We start from the raw sequence: 21,908 nt of genomic DNA, 5'->3' as shown, positions 1-21,908 counted from the left end.
TTCTATTAAAATTCTCCACTTGTTCTATCTTCCTTCTTATTTCCATATTGTCTTTAATCATAGCCACTTTAAATTCTTCTGTTTGCTTAGTCTCTCTTTGCAAGGCCTCAATTTTTGTAGAAAAATCTTGTTTTACCATATCCAAAGAGTTCTTCACTTCCTGCACATACGAATTCAAAATCTTTATCTCTTCCGAAGATTGTCTCAGGGTTTTCTCAATTTCGAGTAACTTCAGCCAGATCTTACCCAGGCTCACCTCCGTCTCTCCTGCAACTTCTGATATCCCCGCTGGGTTGGGCTCCCCTCTGGGTTGTTCAGATTCACCCTTTCCGGGTTCTGAAGAAAACCCCACTCGACTCGTGTTGGTGGCAGGGCGGTGTCGTAGAGCTCGGCGGGTAAAGAGATGTTTGAAGATCCAGCGGGAGAGCCGCTTCACTGGCTTCTCCCGCTAAGGATTCCGCTCTGCTTCCTCAAGAAACAGCGGGGAAGAAGTGCTCCAGGCCCAATCTTACCGGCGTGGACATCCCAGAAGGTAGGGGAACCCCTCGGATCGTCCCTTTTACGTTTTGCATGTAGCATAGTTCAGGAAAAATTAGATTCGGCTAAGAAAAAGCAAGAGCTCGTTCAAACTCAACTGCTCATGGCGCCATCTTGACACGCCCCCTCGCTTTGTGACTTCTTTTACAAGTGACCCAAGTCATATCAGCTACATCTACTAGATTTTCCCCAATTTCAAGTATAGGTTATATTTTTACACAGTTATGAAAAATAGCTGGCTGTTTATTTTAGTTCACTTTTTTTTATATTAAACATTCTGAACTTTCTGAGATGAGGGTTTGTCAGATTTGTGCTTTATTTAAATTCATATTTCTAAATAGACTTTTTATGTACAGTGTACAAAACTTTCTATTTTTTTTTTTAATTGTCTTCTGGAAAAATCTTAAATGAAGATTACAGGCAGTTAAAGTATCACTTGGAAGTAGTTTTCCACAGAGCATAGTGAAGGAAGCTATATTCAGTTGGTGTTTTTCCATTGCTGTTTTTCTGGTGTGGCATCTTCAGTGAGTGGTAGGGGATTTTGAAATGTAATTTCTAAAAACAAATGGAAACAGGTGTTTTCATTAACTTTTTTTTTTTAAACTTTAATCTATGTTGCCATGATCAATTGTAGAGTGCTTCATGGTCCATTCATACACATCCTCTTCACATTCTTATTTTCTACTGTGTTGGTTAAGGTACACTACCTTATTTGGTGCTACTTAAAACTCTTATTTGCCATTTTCCTCACTGTCTTTTATGTTCCCCTTCCAGTCTCCTCCAACTAAGATGCACTGAGACTCCCCCTCCCTCCTTCCTTCTTTTATTATGTGGAAAATTTATTTAACACTGCACTTCTCGCTTTATGGGAAATACTTTGCAAGTACTTGGTCCATATGGAAACAAACCTCTTTCTTTTCTTGGAAGTGTCCTGAGCTTCCCTTGCCTCCCAGAGCATCAACTCATGAAATCTATTCCTCCAATACCAGAAGGAGGGCAGTTCCTCCTGCATCTAGTGTCTTAAGTATACATTTTTTTCCAACGGCGAATGCCTTGCATAATAATAGTTCCAAATTCTTATCTGAAATCTCGTAGGCTGTCCTTCTGTTTAAAAGTACTCCTCTCCAGGATGGGATTATTCTTTGATCGAATTCCAGAGTTTAATTACACGTTGAGTGAAGAAAACTTTTCTCCGATTCGTTTTAAATTTTCTACATTGTAGCTTATTCACATGCCCCCTAGTCCTAGTATTTTTGGAAAGCGTGAACAGACGCTTCACATCTACCTGTTCAACTCCACTCATTATTTTATAGACCTCTATCATATCTCCCCTCAGCCGCCTTTTCTCCAAGCTGAAGAGCCCTAGCCGCTTTAGCCTTTCCTCATAGGGAAGTCATCCCATCCCCTTTATCATTTTCGTCGCCCTTCTCTGCACCTTTTCTAATTCTACTATATGTTTTTTGAGATGCGGCGACCAGAATTGAAAACAATATTCGAGGTGGTTAAAATACTATTGCTAAGCTATGTCACTCAACGCCAGACATATCATTTCTTCTGTATGTGCAAAATGTCAACAGCCAGAGATCACGTTTTTACATGCTGTGTGGAGTTGCACCCTGTTTTTTGACCTTTTGCAAGCGCCCCTTACGAGGGTGCTAGTTCAAACTCTGTACATTGCTCACCTTTGGGGGCTATTTTGGATCAAAGTGGGGATTTTGGTATTATGGGGGTGGGCAAACTGTTCTTTGTATGCAGAGCATGCCTGATTAAAAAAAAAAAAGTGTTCTCTAACATTGGGTGGGGCAGATCCCCTCCCCCTTCAGTCTTATTGGCAATGAAGGTTCCTTGTCATCAAGCAGATGAAGCCATTACGTATGGGTTGTGTCCATCAACCAGCAGGGGGAGATAGAGAGCACTCAAATTTCACAGTGCCACATGGTCAGCTAGCTCCACTGCCTCTTCAGTATTCTCTATCTCCCCAAGCAGGGTGGTTGCAGCTTGATCAAGCTCCTTAAAAAATCTGCCTGGGGGTGGCTCCTGGCTTGCCAGTTGTTAGCCGGGGTGTTAGAGGCTATAGCAGCTTCACTTTAAAGGCACATAGGTTAGCCCTTTCCCTGCCTTACCCATCCCCCCCAGTGGATGTGAGCACATTAGTTTCACTTTTCCCTGCTCTTTCCCACTCTATATTTGGTGGATGCAGGCACATTGGTTCGCCTTTCCCACTGTTCTGTACCTCCGGAGTTGATTTGATTGCCTCTTTTGTTGTTTTCTCTACTTTCCTCACAGCGTTAAAAAAACAAGAGGTTTTCTTCAGTTTCTACAGCATGACCGGAGCTTGTATACTTGGTCCAGTGAGGTAAGAGTGTTTTCTGACTCCTCCGGGGAGGGCCCGCAATCAGGATGTTTTTGGCGTGAAGCCGCCATTTTGAATTTTCCGCCGTTTTTTGGCGATGGCTGCAGAGCGTGTTAAGTGCTGTTTCAAGTGTGGCAAGTGCAGATCAGCAGCGGGGCTCTGTAAAATGTGCTGTTCAGGCGTAAGAGCCGGCCTGAGCATGGTGAGCGATGATTCTTCCCGCTCGGTGGAGCTGGCAGTGGGCGCCATTTTGAAAGCACCATATGGCGCGACCCCTGCTGAGGCGGAGGGTCTGAAGACCGGAGGGGGCCCTTGAATTGAAGCTGGCCAAAGAGCTACTAGCCCCGGACTGGAACCGGGTGCCCAGGGTGAGTTTTTCTCCCCGGACTTTGTATTATTGCTTCATAATGCATATATGCTTAAAAGAGCTCAGCCACAGGGGTTTTCTACGGCCCCCCCTTACTGCCCCTCCGGTGGATGCAGGCCTGGGATTGCCCTCTGAGGCGTTTTTCCCTGATAGCTGACCACAAGAGAAACGCAGAAGGGTAAATTTCCCTTCAGAGAGTGGCGCACCCCCCTTTTCCCCCTCGTGGTCGGGATGTGGTGACTCTGAGGGGTCTGGCAGGCCCTCGTGGCCAGAGGAACAAGAGGAAGGTGCAGAAGGGCCACTGGATCCAGATGATCCGTCCGTGGTGAGGATTTTCCACAGCGAGGAGCTGCCAGCGCTTATTTTAGATTCTTACAGGTCCTCTCTATTGAAGATCCTGGGAGTGGCGTGGCCTCCTCTGGAAATCCGAGGATGGCAAGTACCAAAAAGCCTGCTCGAGCCTTTCCTTTGCATGACTCCATCCAAGACCTTATTTCAGCTCAATGGGCTGACCCCGAAGGACCTTTGAGAGTTTCCAGGGCTATGGGGCAATTATTCCCTCTGAGTGAGGAGCATTTGGCTCGCTTTGCAATGCCTAAGGTGGATGCCCTAGTCACAGCTGTGACAAAGAGAGCTACCCTCCCGGTTGAAGGAGGTGTTGCCCTGAAGGACATGCAAGACCGTAGACTGGAATCAGCACTTAAACGGTCCTTTGAAATTGCTGGCCTTACTATTTGGGCGTCTGCATGCAGTTGTTATGCTGCTGGAGCCTGCCTGGCATGGTTGCAACAGGCAGTGGAACAGCTCGGTGATGGAGCGGAGCCCTTGTCTGAAGTGGCTCCGCGAATGGAGTCGGCCTTGTCCTTTTTGGCTGACGCCCTTTCTGATATTGTCAGAGCTTCAGCTAAACAGATGGCTGTAGCAGTGGCGGCTCGTCGTCTTCTGTGGCTACGGCATTGGGCGGCGGACATGGCCTCTAAGCAAAGGTTGGTGAAGTTGCCCTTTCAAGGCCTTTTCCTGTTGGGTGAGGAGTTGGAGAAAATTGTGAAAGGCCTGGGAGATGCTAAACCCCAGCGCTTACCCAAGGATAGGCCGCGGCCTCCCTCCAAGGGTCAGGCGGGTCACTCCTCTTATAGACCTCGCTTCCGTGAAGCTAGAAGGTACCGCCCGGGGCATTCTGCTGGGTCAACTTCTCGTGGCCGGTTTTCAGCAGAGGAACTCATTTCGCTCGGACAAACGTTCCGCAGCAGCAGGCTCAGGACCTGGAGTTCAAGGGTGACCCTCTCAATGAGGGTGCGCCGGCCCCCTCCTCGATTCCTGTTATAGGAGGACGTCTTTCCCTCTTTCTCGAGAAGTGGGCCAAGATTACCACAGATCAGTGGGTCTTGGACCTGATCAGAGAAGGATACCAAATAGAATTCGATGCCCCAATAAGAGACGTGTTTGTGGAGTCCCGATGCGGTTCTGCCGCCAAACGGACGGCGGTAGAGGAGACCTTACAAGGCTTGATTCACATTGTGGCGGTTTCCCCCGGTGCCTCCCGCCGATTTCGGCTGCGGCCGCTACTCCATTTACTTTGTGGTGCTGCGAAAAGGTGGGTCTTTTTGCCCTATTCTGGACTTAAAAGAATTTAAACAAGTCCCTAAGAGTGTGGCATTTTCACATGGAAACCCTGCGCTCCGTCAGTGCGGCGGTACAGCCAGGAGAGTTTCTCACGTCTCTGGACCTGAAAGAAGCTTACTTGCACATTCCAATTTGGCCCCCGCACCAGAAGTTTCTGCGGTTTGTGGTGATGGGAAAACACTTCCAGTTTCGGGCCTTGCCTTTTGGCCTCGCCACAGCTCCCCAAACCTTTTCCAAGGTAATGGTGGTAGTAGCTGCTTTTCTCAGGCGAGAAGGTATCCGGGTTCACCCGTACCTAGACGACTGGCTCATCAGAGCGGACTCTGCAACAGAGAGCCATCAAGCTACAGCCAGAGTGGTCTCAGTACTGCAATCTCTGGGCTGGGTCGTCAATGTAGCCAAAAGTCACCTGACCCCCTCGCAATCTCTAGAATATTTGGGGGCACGGTTCGACACAGACTCAGGATATGTATTCCTACCCGAGCAAAGGTGGTGCAAGCTTCAGAATCAGGTCCGTCTGCTCCTGAGGATGCCCCGCCCGCGAGCTTGGGACATTATCCAGCTGTTGGGATCGATGACGGCCACCTTGGATTTGGTGCCCTGGGCGAGAGTGCACCTGAGACCTCTGCAGTATTCCCTGCTTCAACGATGGTCTCCAGTATCTCAGGATTATCAATGCAGACTCTCTTGGCTCCCTGCGGCCCGACTCAGCATGGAGTGGTGGCTCTCAGACAGCATGCTGCGGTGAGGAATGCCGCTGGCGCTCCCCGATTGGTGCCTAGTGGTGACTGATGCCAGCCTGAAGGGCTGGGGCGCACATTGCAAGGGGAAGCATGCCCAGGGTCTTTGGACACCCGACGAGTCGGAGTGGTCCATCAATCGCCTAGAGTTGAAAGCAGTGTTTCAGGCGCTTCTGGCCTTTCAAGTGACCCTGGAAGGATTGGCTGTCAGAGTGATGTCGGACAACACGACAACAGTGGCCTACATAAACCAACAAGGTGGCACTCAGTGCAGAACGCTGGCCGCGCAGGCCGAACAGATTTGCCACTGGGCCGAGCTGCATCTACAGTTTCTGTTGGCAGCTCACATTGCAGGTCAGAGCAACGTGCAAGTCGATTATCTAAGCAGGCATCAAATCGATCCAGCGGAATGGGAACTGGCAGACGAAGTATTCCTGCAGATATGTGCCAAATGGGGCAAGCCCGTAATGATCTTATGGCGACAAGCTCAACTGCCAAAGTCCCGTGCTTTTCAGCAGACGGAGAGATCCTCGCTCAGCCGGGTTGGATGCCTTGGCTCAACCCTAGCCTCTGGGCCTCTATGTGTTCCTTCCGTGGCCCTTGATAGGGCGTGTGCTCCTGCGGATTCGGCTTCACCCAGGAGAAGTGGTTCTCATCGCCCCGGATTGGCCCAGGGGGCCTTGGTATGTGGACCTCCGACAGATGCTAGTGGAGGCTCCCCTTCCTTTACCTCTGGTACCGAACCTGTTGTCGCAGGGACCGGTGGCCATGGAGGACGGCTGCCGTTTTGGTCTTACGGCATGGCTATTGAGAGGGCGCAATTGAGAGGCAAAGGCTATTCCAATAATGTTATTTCCACTCTCCTGCAGGCCCGCAAGCGGTCCACTTCCGTGGCTTATGCCAGGATCTGGCGCCAGTTTGAGGCTTGGTGTGTTTCAAAAGCGATCACAGCCATGCGGGCTCCTGTCTCGCCGATTCTGGACTTTTTGCAGGATGGTGTACAAAAAGGCTTGGCCTATAATTCCCTGCCGGTGCAAGTTGCAGCATTGGCCTCCGTTCATGGTATGGTTGCAGGCCTGTCTTTAGCTGCTCATCCAGATGTGGCACAGTTTCTTAGAGGGGTGCTTCGGCTCCGTCCTCCCGTGCGGGCACCTTGTCCAGCTTGGAACCTGGGGCTAGTTTTGAAGGCTCTGCAGGGTTCTCCTTTTGAGCCGCTACGGCGAGCTTCAGAGAAAGATTTGACACTAAAGGCCGTTTTTCTGGTGGCCATTACTTCGGTGAGACGGGTGTCAGAACTGCAGGCGCTGCCCTTTCGAGACCCATTTCTGCAATTTTCAGAGTCCGGGGTCACGGTTCGTACCGTGCCTTCCTTCATGCCTAAGGTGGTTTCAGCGTTTCACCTAAGCCAGCCTATTTTTCTACCCTCTTTTGTTAAGGAGGAGTTTCCAGAATCCTTTGGGCAGTTGCACCTGTTGGATGTGCGCAGGACTCTGTTGCAGTATCTGCGAGTTACTAATTCTTTCAGGACCTCTGATCATTTGTTTGTTTTACTATCAGGTTCTCGCAGAGGGTCTCCAGCGTCTAAAGCCACTATTGCCCGCTGGCTCAAAGAATCTATCTTTTCAGCTTATCTGCTTGCCGGCCGGCCTCCGCCTGTAGCCTTTAAGGCACATTCTACAAGAGCGATTTCTTCCTCTTGGGCTGAAACTGGAGCACTCTCTCTTCATGAGATTTGCAGTGCAGCAACATGGGCTTCGAAGCTCTCATTTGCCCGACATTACAGGCTGGATGTGGCTGCTAGGAGGGATGCGCGTTTTGGAGCACAAGTGCTAGCGCGTGGTGTGACTTGTTCCCACCCTATATAGGGATTGCTTTGATACATCCCATACGTAATGGCTTCATCTGCTTGATGACAAGGAAGGGAAAAGTAGGTTCTTACCTTGGTAATTTTCTTTCCTTTAGTCATAGCAGATGAAGCCATGAGCCCTCCCTGTATGATTGTCTGTATGATGTGAATCTGTTTCAGGTTCTGTTCTTGTTTCCTGAAGTTCTAATCCTTCCTTGGGAGAAAGTTGGAAAACAGTCTTCAGGATTCTTGTTCACTTATAGGAGGATGAGTTAATTCCCTCCAGTTCATGTGTAGGAGGTTGAGTTCATTCTCTCCAGGAGGATGTGTGTATTCCCTCCATAAATACAAAGAGGAGGACGAGTTTTTTTCCTCCAGGCGGATGTGTTCATTCCTTCCTTTTGAGTTCATGCCCTTGTTATGGGGCCATCATTCGCTGTGAGGAAAGTTCATGTTATTCCCATTGCGGTTTGTTATACTGCTTTGGAAGCTTCAAATACTGAAGAGGCAGTGGAGCTAGCTGACCATGTGGCACTGTGAAATTTGAGTGCTCTCTATCTTCCCCTGCTGGTTGATGGACACAACCCATACGTAATGGCTTCATCTGCTATGACTAAAGGAAAGAAAATTACCAAGGTAAGAACGTAATTTTCCCATACAGCTGCATAATTTAATGATGGAATTGGGGGATGCCAATCGTACCTTTAAGAGGAGGAAAAAGTTTTGTCTGGATGGATTATATCCAATTGTTACATTCTAGAGCACAAAGGTTTTTTTTTACCATTATATTGTAGTTTTTTCCCCCCTTGTGATTCTTATTGTTAGTTATACAAGCACAATCTCCTGATGATTTTGTTCTTTTTCTTGGAGTGGGGGTGAATTTTGGATGGGAGGGGGTTCTTCTTTATGGAAATGTTGTTGACGTGGTTCATTGCACTGTGCTATTGTTCCTGCAGTTTTGGTCTGTTCAGTATGTTTGCTATGTTATACTTTACCATTCTTTTGAATAAACATATCGAACATAAAATATTAATGCGCAAATTGTCGTCTCTGCTTCATAGCTTGCCAGCTGTGTGTAAAACAGAGATGTGAGAAAATAGATTCATTTTTTTGGAGGGGGGGATGAAAGGTGTGTGTGTTGCTTTTGCAGGTGCCCAAGGGGGAAGGAGGTTTGGGTCTCTCAGATATTAGGACATAGTATTGACTGTCTCTTGAGGCAAGCTAGGGATTGGGTGAGAAGAAAGGGGGGGGGGTACTGTAATTCAGAGGTGGAGGGGCTGATGTGCAGTCCTTATAGTCTGTTGTACATATGACATGCAAATGGAAAGTCTTTATCCTTGTTGAGTAAATATTTTAATTGTCGGCGAGTTGGGCATGAGGAATGGTTTGGAAACACTTTTGGATTAGATTGGAGCTGTTTATGATAATTGCCCATTGTGAAAAATGGAGATTTTCTTTCAAAAATGGAAAGCATGGGATTTAGGAGGTGGCAAACCAGAGGTTTCGAGATGGGCTGTTCCTCACCCTCAAATGTCTCACCAAGGTTTTAACTTTTTGGGGGGGAAGATGAGAGATGGTTTGGGAGAGAGACAGGTGTTATTGGGCAAAAAATAAATAAAACCAAGAATTTGATCAAATGTTGCCTAAGGAAGGGGGAAGAGAGGGGTTAATAAGAGTATTTTATAATGGCTCATTGAGAAGATAGCTTCTTTGTTCCATTTGATGGCACAGAAATGGGGTAGAGATCTAGGGAGGAATACTTGGAGAAAATTTGCAAGTGGGGATGATTGCGGGAGAGTTTGTAGATTTCTGGGAAGTGCATTTTTAAATGCTACAGAGGATTTATATGAAATCTCAATAGATGTGTGCAATGTGGGCTGGGTCTTTGAGTAGCTGTCCAAAATGTAGTATTCCAGCAGTCTAATACATTGTGAGTGGAATTGCCCAGGAATCCGAAGGTTTGTGAAGAAGCATGGACCCACTTGGAGCAAATGCATCAGACTCAGAAGATGTCTTTTGAACACGGGAGATGCAACCTAGATTTAAGTGCTGGAGAAACTATTTTGTTTGCCAGGAAAGTGTGTCTTATTGCAAAAAGAAGTAAGAAAACAAGAAGGCAACTGTCCACTAGATCCAGTGCGGAACAGAAGAAAGAAGTAGACCTTATGAAGAAAAACAGTTCTTTTTATTAATTGTTCACAGCTCCCAGGACTCACAAACAAATGCCTGACAAGGCCATGCTTCGCCAGAAGTACAGACTGCGTCAGGGGCAATGAAAACCAGCTGGTGCAAAACAAAATTTCACCAATGCTGATTACAAATGTGAAATTGGAAAGTTGCACTGGGCTATTCTTTTCAGCTGTCCTATTTTATGTTTAAAGATTTTATTGGTGAAAGAAGCAAAGGTTACACATTACATTGCCATCACTGTCCTATTTTAGATAAAAACATGGCTTAAATTTTTTTGTGTGGGGGAGGCTGCTTTCTCTTATGATTTGCACTGCTACTGCTATTGGAAGAGTAGCTAATGAATCCTGGAAGTTCTGTGTTTCCCCAGTCTCTCTCACCTCCTGCCAGTAAAAGCTGTTCTAGTACTTTGTCACAGGTAGATGGCACTGCTGCTATACTGCTCACATGGTGGTTGGATGCACTTGTATACAGTATAATTAAACAGTTGCTTGGATGAGACTTCTGTGTAAGAAAATGCCCTTTCCTCACCTCCCAACAATGCTCTCTTTCTAGAAATAGTTAAGACTTATATTGCCTGGTCAGCCTAGTGGGTTAGATGGGTAAATGCTATACAGTGCCAAGTGGAACGTCCCATGGTTTGATCTGTGTTGGGTCTTTCACTCCCAAGGTTAGAGATAAGGATGTTGTGAGGCAGCATGTTCACTGCCACTGGGGTGATGAGTTGTGGGAGTTCTCTTTAAAAACCTCCCACACCTGCATATAATAAAAATGTAAACCGTTTCGATTGTACCACAGAAAGGCGGTATATCAAATCTCATTACCCATCTGAACACTCATTATCAAATTAAAACCCTTCAAAGTGTATTCAGTTACAAGTTACATCTTCCATTACTAGTCCAACAGAGATCTATGTAAATATTTTTCCCCTTGTAAATCTTTTATCAGGGATTAAATGTGATGCATTTGCAGACACACCAAGGTTCTGACAGTCACACAAACTTGAATGTCAGCATGTGCTTGTACCCACAAAGAGGAAGGTTAGTTGTGGCAGTGATTTTCACACGCTACCTACCGCTAACCCAGAAATCTCCTCTCTGCTGCGTCCTTCCCCTGGGTTAGTGGCATGCAGCATGTGGAAATTGCTGCCTCTACTGGGAACCTTTCTATTGCTCCTCATCCACTGGCAGTGGAAGGGGTTGGGGTGGGTGGGTGGGCAGGATTCACTTCTCCCTTGCAGTCTTCTACTTCTTCGACTTCCGGCATGACGGGGCCCAGGATTCACTGTGGCCATGCATGCATCTCCCAGTTCCCTCCATGGCACCCCTGTGACTTTGTCACGGTACATGGTTTAGGAAACGCTGGCTTAGTAGTTAGTGCATACTAATTTCTGCATTAACCACTTAGCACAAAGAATATGTGCCAATGCAGAGATAGTTAACATGCATTAATGTGGTGCAGTTAATGCACATGAATAAGTGTAACTAACTGTTTTGGGCTATCTGCCATGCAGTTAAAACATGTTTAAAAAAAAAAACTCTCCCCCCAAAGCTCTGCATTGACTGATAGCAAAACTGACCTCACAGTTAATGCAGAGCTTTAACTTGGCAATTACTATAATTACTGTGCAGTAACTTCAAAACTTTGCTACAAATTACTAAAATAGGCCTATGTATTTGCAGGATTGTACTGGGAGGGATGATATTGTGGTGATAACTGATTTTAATTATCCAGTTTTCAGCAGAGGGGTGAATAGGGGCCTTACAGTTTTGTTTTGTTTTTTTGTGGGTGGGGAGAGGCACAAGGTTGAAATATTTTGTTTGTTTTTTTGCATAGAGTATCAAGTACTCTTATGTCCACCCCAGATACAATTGAATGAATGTTTGGCAACTCATGCTGCTTGGTTTCAGGAATGCAAATTCAGTGTAAGAAAGTCAGAGGACCTGTGGATGAGTAAATGTGATAGGCCACTTGAGAACAACTCCTTCAGAGATGGGTGGGCTTTTCTCTTATGTTTAGAGAAAGTGAGAAATCTGGGTGGTAATTGACCCTGCCTTATCTTCTCACGATTGAATTTCTAGTGTTGGTGCATTCTTTGCTAGTCTTAGGCTACTTTGGTGACTTAACATGATCTTTCTGCTTTAGCAAACACTTAGGTTGATTTATGCATTTGTAACAATGAAGTTGGACTATTGTAATGGTCTTTTATCCCAAATATCAATTGAAATGTTTACAAATGCAAAGTACAGCGACTCAGCTGTTGACTAATAAGAAATCCTCCAGCTACATCTCCTTATTTTTAGTAATGTGTTCATTTTCAAATTCTTTGTTTAGTCTTTCAAGCTGTGTGTCATGGGGGGGGGGGGGGGTGTCAAGTGTTATTTACCTGGGAGAACCTATAGATTATTGCATCTTTTATTTGTGGCTCCAAGTAGAATTCATCTACAGCACACATTTTGAAGAGCCATTGCAGTTCCAAAGGTCCAAAACTAGAGGTCTGTCACTAGAGGTACAGAAAAAAGGAGTCTTACATTGTGTTTAGGAAGAAGGCAAAGACCTGGTTGTTTAGTCAAGGAGGGCAGGTTTTTTTTTTTTTTTTTGGGGGGGGGGGGTTAGGATTGGAGTTTTTCTTTGATCTAGTTCTAGATAGTAATATTTGAACATTATGGTGGTATGTAAAATATTAATTTTTGGAAAATAAAACTCGTAGCAGAACAGGATTATATAGTTGCACCAGCTACAACTAAAGCATTGGATTACATTGAAGGCATATAAAACATATCAAAATGCAAAATGATAGATAATATACAAAGTAATATACAACTTACACAAAAATTGACAAAAGGATATTGTTGGCTACAGTATAACATGCCTGATTGAAATATGATTCCTATAATTTAGTTTAAGTATTTGATACACTGCCTACGGTAGTGCCTTCTTGGTGGTGTTTTTTTACAATACAAAATTTTTAAACTTTTTAAGTATTCAGAAGTATATAGTGGGAAACAGAAAAAGACACATTCATAGTATCTTGACTGCTGCTTTGCTGTAACGCCAAGCATGTCACCATGCATTTGCAAACATCGAATTGCATTTCCACAAAGACCACTTTGTGTTTGGTGCATGTTACAACTTTGAGCATGATTCCAGTCTTGACGTCATCAGCAAAAACAGCCATGTTGATACTAGTGTTCAGTAAAGAGCCTTGAAGAACTCGGTGCAGAGCCTTGTGGCATATCACTGGTTATATCTCATACTGGGGGCTGTGAGTGTTAAAAAGAGTTACTTCACTAGAAATACTAAATTTTTGGTATGGATTCTTTTTCCAAACTCAGCACTTGATGATCATAACCTATGGATTTTTGGAATCTTGGGAAGTTCATTGGCTTTCCAGATTAGTTCTAAGAGTTATGTTGTCCTCTGATATTTCACAGTCTGCAGAAGTATGTGCGGGAGCAGATCCTGTTGGCAGTAGCAGTTATAGTGAAACGAGGGTCCCTGGACAAGTCCATTGACTGCAAAAGCATATTCCATGAAGTCAGCCAGTTGATAAGCAGCTGCAACCCTACAGTGGTAAGTTCTGGAAATTTAACTTTGCACTTTCCATGTATGATTTCATTCATGGATTTTGCTCAACCATAGGGTAGTGTTGCCCCCTCCCCCACTGTTTTAAGCCCATGCTTAAAAGTTGGATATTTTTAATCAAATGTTTTTATTAAATAGAAAAGCCATGCATTGTCAATTGCAAAAAGATGACGACAACGTTCAGTACAATTATTAATTGATACAATCTAAAACTGGAACCATCAACCATCCCCAAGGTCTCTTTCCTCCCCTTACACACTAGACATATATATGAGAGCATGTTGGTTGTGGTGGTGGTTTTCTTCAACAAGCTGTCTAGGTTTGTATTTTCCCTCCAAGCCCCTATTCCCTTTCCCATCAACAATCTTGACCATCGGGGAGCATTCTTCATGTGATGGGTCATAGTGTCCTATCCTCCGATCTGTAAGTTATTCCATCTCTTCCACCACTTGTAATCAACCAGTCCATTAGCATAGGTTCAGTGCTTTGTTTCCACTTAGCAGCTATTCTGCAGCAGCCAAGCACATTCTCTTTAACTGTCATTACCACTAAGCCCTCTTTTATTCCCCATCCCCAATAAACAGCACTTAAAGTCTTTAAGAAACTGACCCCTCCCCCCTCAACCCCAGAGTCGATGATTGAGTAAACTCTATTCAATATTGTTGTATCCATCAAATATGGAAAAAGGTACCTAGTTTTGGTACCATGCTTCCAGTACAGATCAGATCAGAAGCCATGTCAGTAAATATAGCTTTTAATGTCTTGCTTGTGTGATACCACTTAGTTACTATTTTATAAGCATTTTTTCAACAAAACACAAATTGAAGCTTTGTCACGTTAACAAATATTGTTCCTTACCCTTGACCTCACGGAGGCTTATCTGCACATTCCCATCACAGGCGTTATCTTTGCTTATGTGTTCTTGGTTGCCATTACCAGTTTCAGACCCTGCCCTTTGGTTTTGCTATAGCCTCTTGCATCTTTTCCAAGGTTATGTTGGTGGTCGCTGCTTATCTGCACCACCAGGGGATTAGGGTACATCCTTACCTGGATGAGTGACTGATGTGGAGTCAGGCCAGGATGGCCACTTTTCAAATCTGGTTGGAGACCCTAGGCTGGGTCATGAATCTGAGCAAGAGTCGCCAGATTCTCTTCCTGGGAGTTTTCTTCAATACTGCCTTGGGGGATGGTGTGTCTCCCAGAGGGCAGAGCAGAGAACTTTTGAGTACAGACGTTCAGACTGCGCGCTTTCAATTCCCGCGATATGGCACTACTTGCAGCTCCATGACAGTGATGCTGGAGATGATGCCTTGGGCAAGGGTTCACATGTGGCCCCTGTTGTTTTGGTGGGTTCCAGTCTCTCAGGACTTCCACTGTCCCGGAGTTTTCTGAAGAGAATAGAAGGGGTTCTTACTACTTACTCTCAAAGGTGCTGTCCTCAGCAGCAAACTCTGCCTTTGTGCTCCTGCCCTCTGCTGCAGTGCTTTCTAAACTCTCAACCAACTCTTCAGCCTGAACAGGTGGCAAGCTTTTGACTAGCTTCAAGAGAACATAGCTGCCATCAAAGTATTTGTCCTGGATGACGTACTGGTGAGAGGGAGGTTGACCCCTTGTAACCTCAGATCGGTGTGTTTTCTAAATAGTCCAGGTATTCTACATGCTAAGTTGGCAACAAAGACCTCCAAATTGTCTATCAAGAGCATCAAACTTCAGCTCTTGGCACCAGGAAGTGTTTGCAGAGGAACTACTCCTCCCTTCTAAAGGCCCATGGTCAAATCTGTTCCACCAGGGGGAAGAAGGAAGGGAATTCAATTCCAAGTACTTTGTACCCAAAGAGATGGGGGGATTTCATTTGATCCTAGACCTAAGGGCCACAAACAAATATCAGTCAAAGTTCAGGATGATTTCTCTGGACACCCTTCTTCCCACGATTCAGAAAAACACTTGGCTATGCTCTCTGGATTTAAAGGATGCTTATACCCACATTTGAATACTTCCTAAGTCACAGGAAGTATCTCAGATTTTGAGTAGGGAAACACCACTAACAGTATCGTGTCCTGCCATTTGGCTTCACATCTGCTCCCAGGGTATTCATGAAATGCCTCACTGTAGTCACAGCATCACTGTGCAAATTGGGAGTTTTGTGTGTTTTCTTACTTGGGTGATTGACTTGAAAAGAGCACAAAGGAAGGCACTCGGAAGTCCATGCGGAGAACTGTTTAGGTGTTGGAGCTGCTAGGATTTGTTGACTACCCCAATGTCCCATCTCCTCCCTGTTCAACAATTGGCATACATTGCAGCCTTGTTATACATAGTGTAAGCTTGAGCCTACCTGCTGCAGGCTTGAGCAGATAGATGCCTTTGAACCATAGCCACAAGTTCAGAGCAGCCAGCAGGTCATGGCTCAGCATTTGTGGAAGTTGTTGAGCCATGTGGTCGCCACAGTGCATGTCATTCCAATGGCATGCCTCCAATGGACTCTTGCTTCTCAGTGGGGCCAAGCCATAGGGCCCTTTCAGATGTCATCATAGTCACCCTGGAGTTAGCTTAGTTGCTTCTCTGGTGGATGTTTTGGCCCAGTTTGACAGGACTCCCATTCCAAATGTTTTACCTCATAAGTTTTGACCATGGATATGGATGCTTACACTGTAGGATGGGGGAGGGGCATGTAGATGGGCATCACACTCAGGGATCCTGATCTGCTCAGGAGACCCTGTTTCAAATCAACCTCCCTAGAGCTATAGGCAATCTGGACTGCTCTCAAGGATTTCAGAGATTTGATGGTGAACCAAGTTATTCTAATTCAGACAGACAATGAGGTTGCCATGTACTATGTCAAGAAGCAGGGGGGGTACAGGATCCTACCCTTTGTGTCAGAAAGCAGTCAGGATGTGACAATAAGCCACTAGCTATGGGTACAGTTCTGCAGGGAAAGAGAACAGTCTGGTAGATTGAGCAGGCTAATGCAACCATATGAGTGGTCTCTCAGCATGACTTTATCCATAAAATCTTCCAAGAGTGGGGCACCCCCTCTGTGGATCCTTTTGCCACTCCCCAACAACAAGGTCCCTCAATACTACTCCAGACTCGGGTCATGTGACAGGATAGTGTCAGATGCTTTCCTCCTAATTTTTTTTTTTTTTGGTGGTGGTGGTGGGGTTCTTTTATGCTTATCCTCCCAGGAGGAGTGGCCTAGTGGTTAGGGTGGTGGACTTTGGTCCTGAGGAACTGAGTTCAATTCCGGGCACAGGCAGCTCCTTGTGACTCTGAGCAAGTCACTTAACCCTCCATTGCCTGCCACATTGAGCCTGCCATGAGTGGGAAAGCGTGGGGTACAAATGTAATAAATATAATATCCCTCTGATAGGGAAAACAGTTTTTGAAACCGAAGCGGGATCGAGGAACCATGATCCTTATCGCGTCATATTGGCCAAGGCAGATCTGGTTCCCTCTTCTGCAACTGTTCTCCAGAGAACTGAAGAGAGACTGCTTTCCAACCTGCATAATAAGGGGTCTCTTCACTCCAGCCTCTAGTCCCTGACCCTCATGGCCTGGATGTTGAGTGTAGAATTTGCATGCCTGCAGCTTCCTGAGGGTGTTTCCAGAACCCTGCTGTGTTCCTGCAGTTAGTATATAACCTGTCATTAAAATTGCCTGTAGTACCTGAAGATTGGAGGATGGCCACTGTAAAGCTGATTTTTAAAAAGAGCCCCAGGGGTTATCTGGGAAATTACAGACTGGTAAGTCTGTACTGGGTAAAATACTGGAAACTATTATAAAGAATAACATTATGGAACTTATAAATAAACATGGTTTAATGAGACAGAATCAGCATGGGTTCAGCAAAGGGAAATCTTGCCTCACCAATTTGCTTCATTTCTTTGAAGGTGTGAATAAACGTGGATAAAGGTGAGCAGGTTGATGTGTATCCAGATTTTCAGAAATGTTTGATAGAGTTCCTCATGAGAGACTCCTGAGAAAATTAAAGAGTCATGGGATAGGAGGCAAGGTCTTTTTGTGGTTTAGGAACTAGTTATTGGACAGAAAACCAGAGGGTAGGGTTAAATGGTCTATCTTTCTCAATGTAGGATGGTGAACAGTGTAATGATGCAGGGATCTGTACTGGGACTGGTGCTATTTAATATATTGATGCATGATCTGGAAACCAGAACAATGAGTGAGGTGATTAAATTTGCAGATGACACAAAAATATTCAGGGTTGTTAAAACACATGCAGACTGTGAAAAATTTCAGGAAGACCTTAGGAAATTTGAAGACTGGGCATCCAAATGGCAGATGAAATTTAATGTGGACAAATGCAAAATGATGCTCATTGGAAGGAATAATCTGAATCATAGTTACCTGACCTTGGGGGTCAGCACCCAAGAAAAAGATAATACGCTGAAATCTGCTCGGTGTGCAGCAGCAGCCAAAAAAGCAAATGAGATCCTAGGAATTATTAAGAAAGGGTTGGTGAATCAGATTGAAAATGCTATAATGTCTCTGTATTGCTCCATGGTGTGACCTCAACTTGAGTATTGCATTCAGTTCTGGTCACCGTATCTCAAAAAAGATATAGCAGAATTAGAAAAGGTTCAAAGAAGAGTGACCAAAATAATAAAGGGGTGGAGCTCCTGTCAAAACAAATAGGAGGAAATATTTTTTCACTCAACGAATATTTAAGCTCTGGAACTCTTTGACGGAGGATGTAGTAACTGCAGTTAGCATATCTGGGTTTAAAAAAGGTTTGTACAAATTCCTGGAGGAAAAGTCCATAGTCTGTTATTGAGACAGACATGGGGAAGCTACTGCTTTCTCTGGGATTGGTAGCATGGAATGTTGCCAGTATTTGGGTTTCTGCAAGGTACTTGTGACCTGGATTGGCCACTGTTGGAAGCAGGATACTGGGCCAGATGGGACCATTGGTCTGATCCAGTGTGGCTATTCTTAGGAAAGATTCTACTAAGAGGTGAAGCCACAGTGAACATAAGAATAGCCATTCTGGGTCAGACTAGTGGTCCATCTAGCTCCTTATCCTGCTTCCTTAACAGTATGGAATGTTGCTACTAATTGGGTTTCTGCCAGTACTTATGACCTGGATTGGCCACTATCAGTCCCAGGGCAAGCAGTGGCTTACCCCATGTCCATCTCAGTAACAGACTATAGACTTTTCCTCCAGGATTTGTCCAAACCTTTTTTTTTTTTTTTTTTTAAACCCAGATATGCTAACCGCGGTTACCACATCCTCCGGCAGTGAGTTCAAGAGCTTAACTATTTTGAGTGAAAAAATATTTCCTCCTATTAAGTAGTTCCGTATAACTTCATTGAGTGTCCCCTGGTCTTTCTTTTTTGAAAAAGTGAAAAATTGATTCACTTCTACTCATTCTACTCCACTCAGGATTTTATAGACCTCAATCATATCCCCCCTCAACCATGTTTCCTAAGCTGAAGAGCCCTAACCTCTTTATCCTTTCCTCATACGGGAGAAGTTCCATCTCCTATATCATTTTGGTTGCTCGTCTTTGAATTTTTTCTAATTCCGCTATATCTTTTTGGAGATACGGCGACCAGAACTGAATGCAATACTCAAGGTGAGGTCGCATCATGGAGTGATATAGAGTCATTATTATAATATTAATATTTTGAATCCCTTTCCTAATAATTCCTAGCATCCTGTTTGCTTTTTTGGCTGCTGCTGCACAAGCTGCTATACACTGGGCAGAAAATTCTAGCATATTGTCTACATTGACACCTAGATCTTTTTCTTGAGTGCTGACTCCTAAGGTGGACCCTAGCATCAGGTAACTTTATGATTCGGATTATTCTTCTCAGTGTGCATCACTTTGCATTTGACCACATTACGTTTCATCTGCCTTTTGGATGCCCAATCTTTCAGTTTCCTAAGGTCTTCCTCCAATTTTTCACAATCCACATGTTTTGACAACTTTGAATAGTTTTATCATCTGCAAATTTAACCACCTCACTCATCATTAAATAGCTCCGGTCCCAGTACAGATCCCTGCAGTACTCCACCCTCCTCCATTGAGAAACATGACCATTTAAGCCTACCCTTTGTTTTATGTCCATTAATCGATCCCTAATCCACAGAAGGACATTGCCTCCTATCCCATGAGTGTTTAATTTTCTCAGGAGTCTCTCATGAGGATCTTTGTCAAATGCTTCTGAAACTCTAGATACACTACATCAACCGGCTCACCTTTATACACATGGCTGTTTATGCCTTCAAAGATATGAAGCAAATTGGTGAGACAAGGCTTCCCTTTGCTAAAACCATGCTGACTCTGTCCCATTAAACTATGTTGTCTGTGTTCCGTAATTTTATTCTTTATAATAGTTTCCACTATTTTGCCTGGCGCTGACATCAGGCTTATCGGTCTGTAATTTCCCGGATCTCCCCTGGAACCCTTTTTAAAAAATCAGCGTTACATTGGAGTATTGTGTTCAGTTTTGAAGGCCATATCTTTCTGTGCATGTAAAAAGACTTGAAGCGGTTTAGAGAAAAGTGGTGTAAATGGTTTAGGGTTTGTGTTGCGAGACATATGAGGAGAAACTTGAGGATCTGAACATGTATATCCTGGAGACGTGGGTGATATGATGCTGACATTCAAATATTTGAAAGTTATTAATTTACAAATCTTTTCCAGAGATGGGAAGGTGGTAGATCTAGAGGACATGCATTGAGGTTGCAAGGGGTTGACTCAGGAATAATGTCAGGAAATACTTTTTTTTATGGAGAGGTGATAGATACCTGGAATGCCCTCCCCTGGGAGATGGTGGAGATGTAAATGGTAATGGAATTCAGAAATACATAGGATAAATAAGGGAATCCTTTTATAGAAGGCATGGAAGCAAGCAAGCTTAGCAGTGATTAGGTGGTAACACCAGTAATTGGGAAGTAACAGACTTCTTCGATCTGTGCCCTGATCATGGCTGGACTGATTCAGTTCTGTAACTGGAGATCAAGGCCATTGCTGGGCAGACGTGTACGGTCTGTGCCCTGAAAATGGCAAGGACAAATCAAGATCAAGTACATGTATGTAGTATCACATCATACTACAGATGTTGAGTTTTTATCTTGCTGAGCAGACTGGATGGACTGTACAGGCCTTTGTCTGCTGTAATCTACTATTTTATGTTACTACTAGTAAAAAAAAAAAAAAAAAAGGCCCGTTTTCTTAACGCAATGAAACGGGCGCTACCAATGTAATGAGTTCCTGCCATTAATGTTTCCACGGTTGTATTCTGAATATAATTGTTGTTTACATGTGTAAGATTTCTTTATATACAATATTTTTTGTGTAAACTGTGTTACAATGTGGTAAAAGATTTCCTTGTTCAGGCTCTTCGATCAGTTTAACAATCACATCAGAAGAGCTCCTTACTCGTGAGAATGCAACATACGGTTACCCATGTGAGAGACTGAGAGTGACAGTGTGTTTTTACAGACAGTGTAAGAGAGAGATACACAGAGTGATTGAGTGTGTGTGTGATGTATGTGTGTGAGTGACAAAGTGATTAAATGTTTGTCGTCCCTTCTGTTCTGTGCACTTGCCTGCACTGATGTTCGTACCTCCCTGTATATGATTGTTTGTTAGAGATTCAATCCACTTCACTTCCCTCCTCCAAGTTCTGTTCTGTCTGATTGGTTCTTCGTTCCTGTGACGTCACGATTGTTTGCTTGGCAACTATGCAGCATTCTGTTTCCTCGACGTGAGGGCGGGGACAGTGAGAGCCAATGAAACGCTGAACTACAGACTTACGAACCCTACACTGCCACAGTGCTACAGAGTCAGCTTCAGAATGTTGGAGGTGCTTTTTATTATATAGAATTAGGTGTTTTATATTTCTAAGTGGAGGCTATTTACCGCCTGGTATGAGGAGAAGGCTTAGATCCTCTCATTTGAGCTGCACAAAATTTGCTTGAATCTCCTTACACCTTTCTGAGATCTAAAAAAAAATTCTGTAAGGGTTCACTTGCACGTCATCGCTGTGTAGAAGGTAAACCCATCTTTGTACAGCCTTTAGTTGTTAGTTTCCTGAGAGGTTTGCTGGTGACGAAGCTGACATGCTATCTCAGCTGATGAAAGTTCCGTTCAAGTCACTTGACTCTTTCCATTTGAAATACCTGACTTGGAAGGTCTTGTTTTTGGTGGCAGTGTCCTGCTTCTTCTTGAAGAACTTGAAATTACTCACCTGTACATGTGTTCTCAGAGGACAGCAGAACTAGTATTTTCACATACCCTCCCTAGGAGTTGCATTCTTCACTTTTTTTTTTTTAAATCCAACTGAGGGTCTCGTGTGAGTTGAGCTGGCGGGAAGGCACTTGTGCATTTACGGTGTAGGCCTTTCAAAGGCTTTCTTTTTGCAATTGACACTGGGTAGCATCCTTACCGGGGCTCTTGTCTGGAATGTTGCTCACATATGAGAATACTAGTCCTGCAGTCCTTTGAGAACACCTGCTACAGGTGAGTAACTTGACTTTATCCTGCATCGGTTTACATTACTTGACTTTTTAAAATGTTTTCCTTATCATCCTGCTATACCAGTGCAGACCTATGGATTATGTCCCCTTCAAAGCAGATAGAGGCAGAGGCTTGAAGATTCTGATGACATCACAGATGGAAGGAATGGTGCAGCCAGAAACATTCC

General features: G+C 44.4%; 1 protein-coding gene across 1 annotated transcript in view; it reads left to right on the top strand.

The window, feature by feature from the left end:
• The window catches only part of XPO4 (exportin 4), a 254,758-nt gene that overhangs the window by 29,236 nt on the left and 203,614 nt on the right, over positions 1 to 21,908 (top strand). Inside the window, 1 exon segment of the mRNA XM_030200298.1 lies at positions 13,088 to 13,226. Coding sequence (XP_030056158.1) covers positions 13,088 to 13,226 — 139 coding nt within the window.

This window comes from Microcaecilia unicolor, chromosome 4 (genome assembly GCF_901765095.1).
Source record: "Microcaecilia unicolor chromosome 4, aMicUni1.1, whole genome shotgun sequence".
Classification (NCBI taxonomy): Eukaryota; Metazoa; Chordata; class Amphibia; order Gymnophiona; family Siphonopidae; genus Microcaecilia; species Microcaecilia unicolor.
Note: the sequence above shows the minus strand (reverse complement) of the source record. Positions and strands in the feature narration are given on the sequence as shown.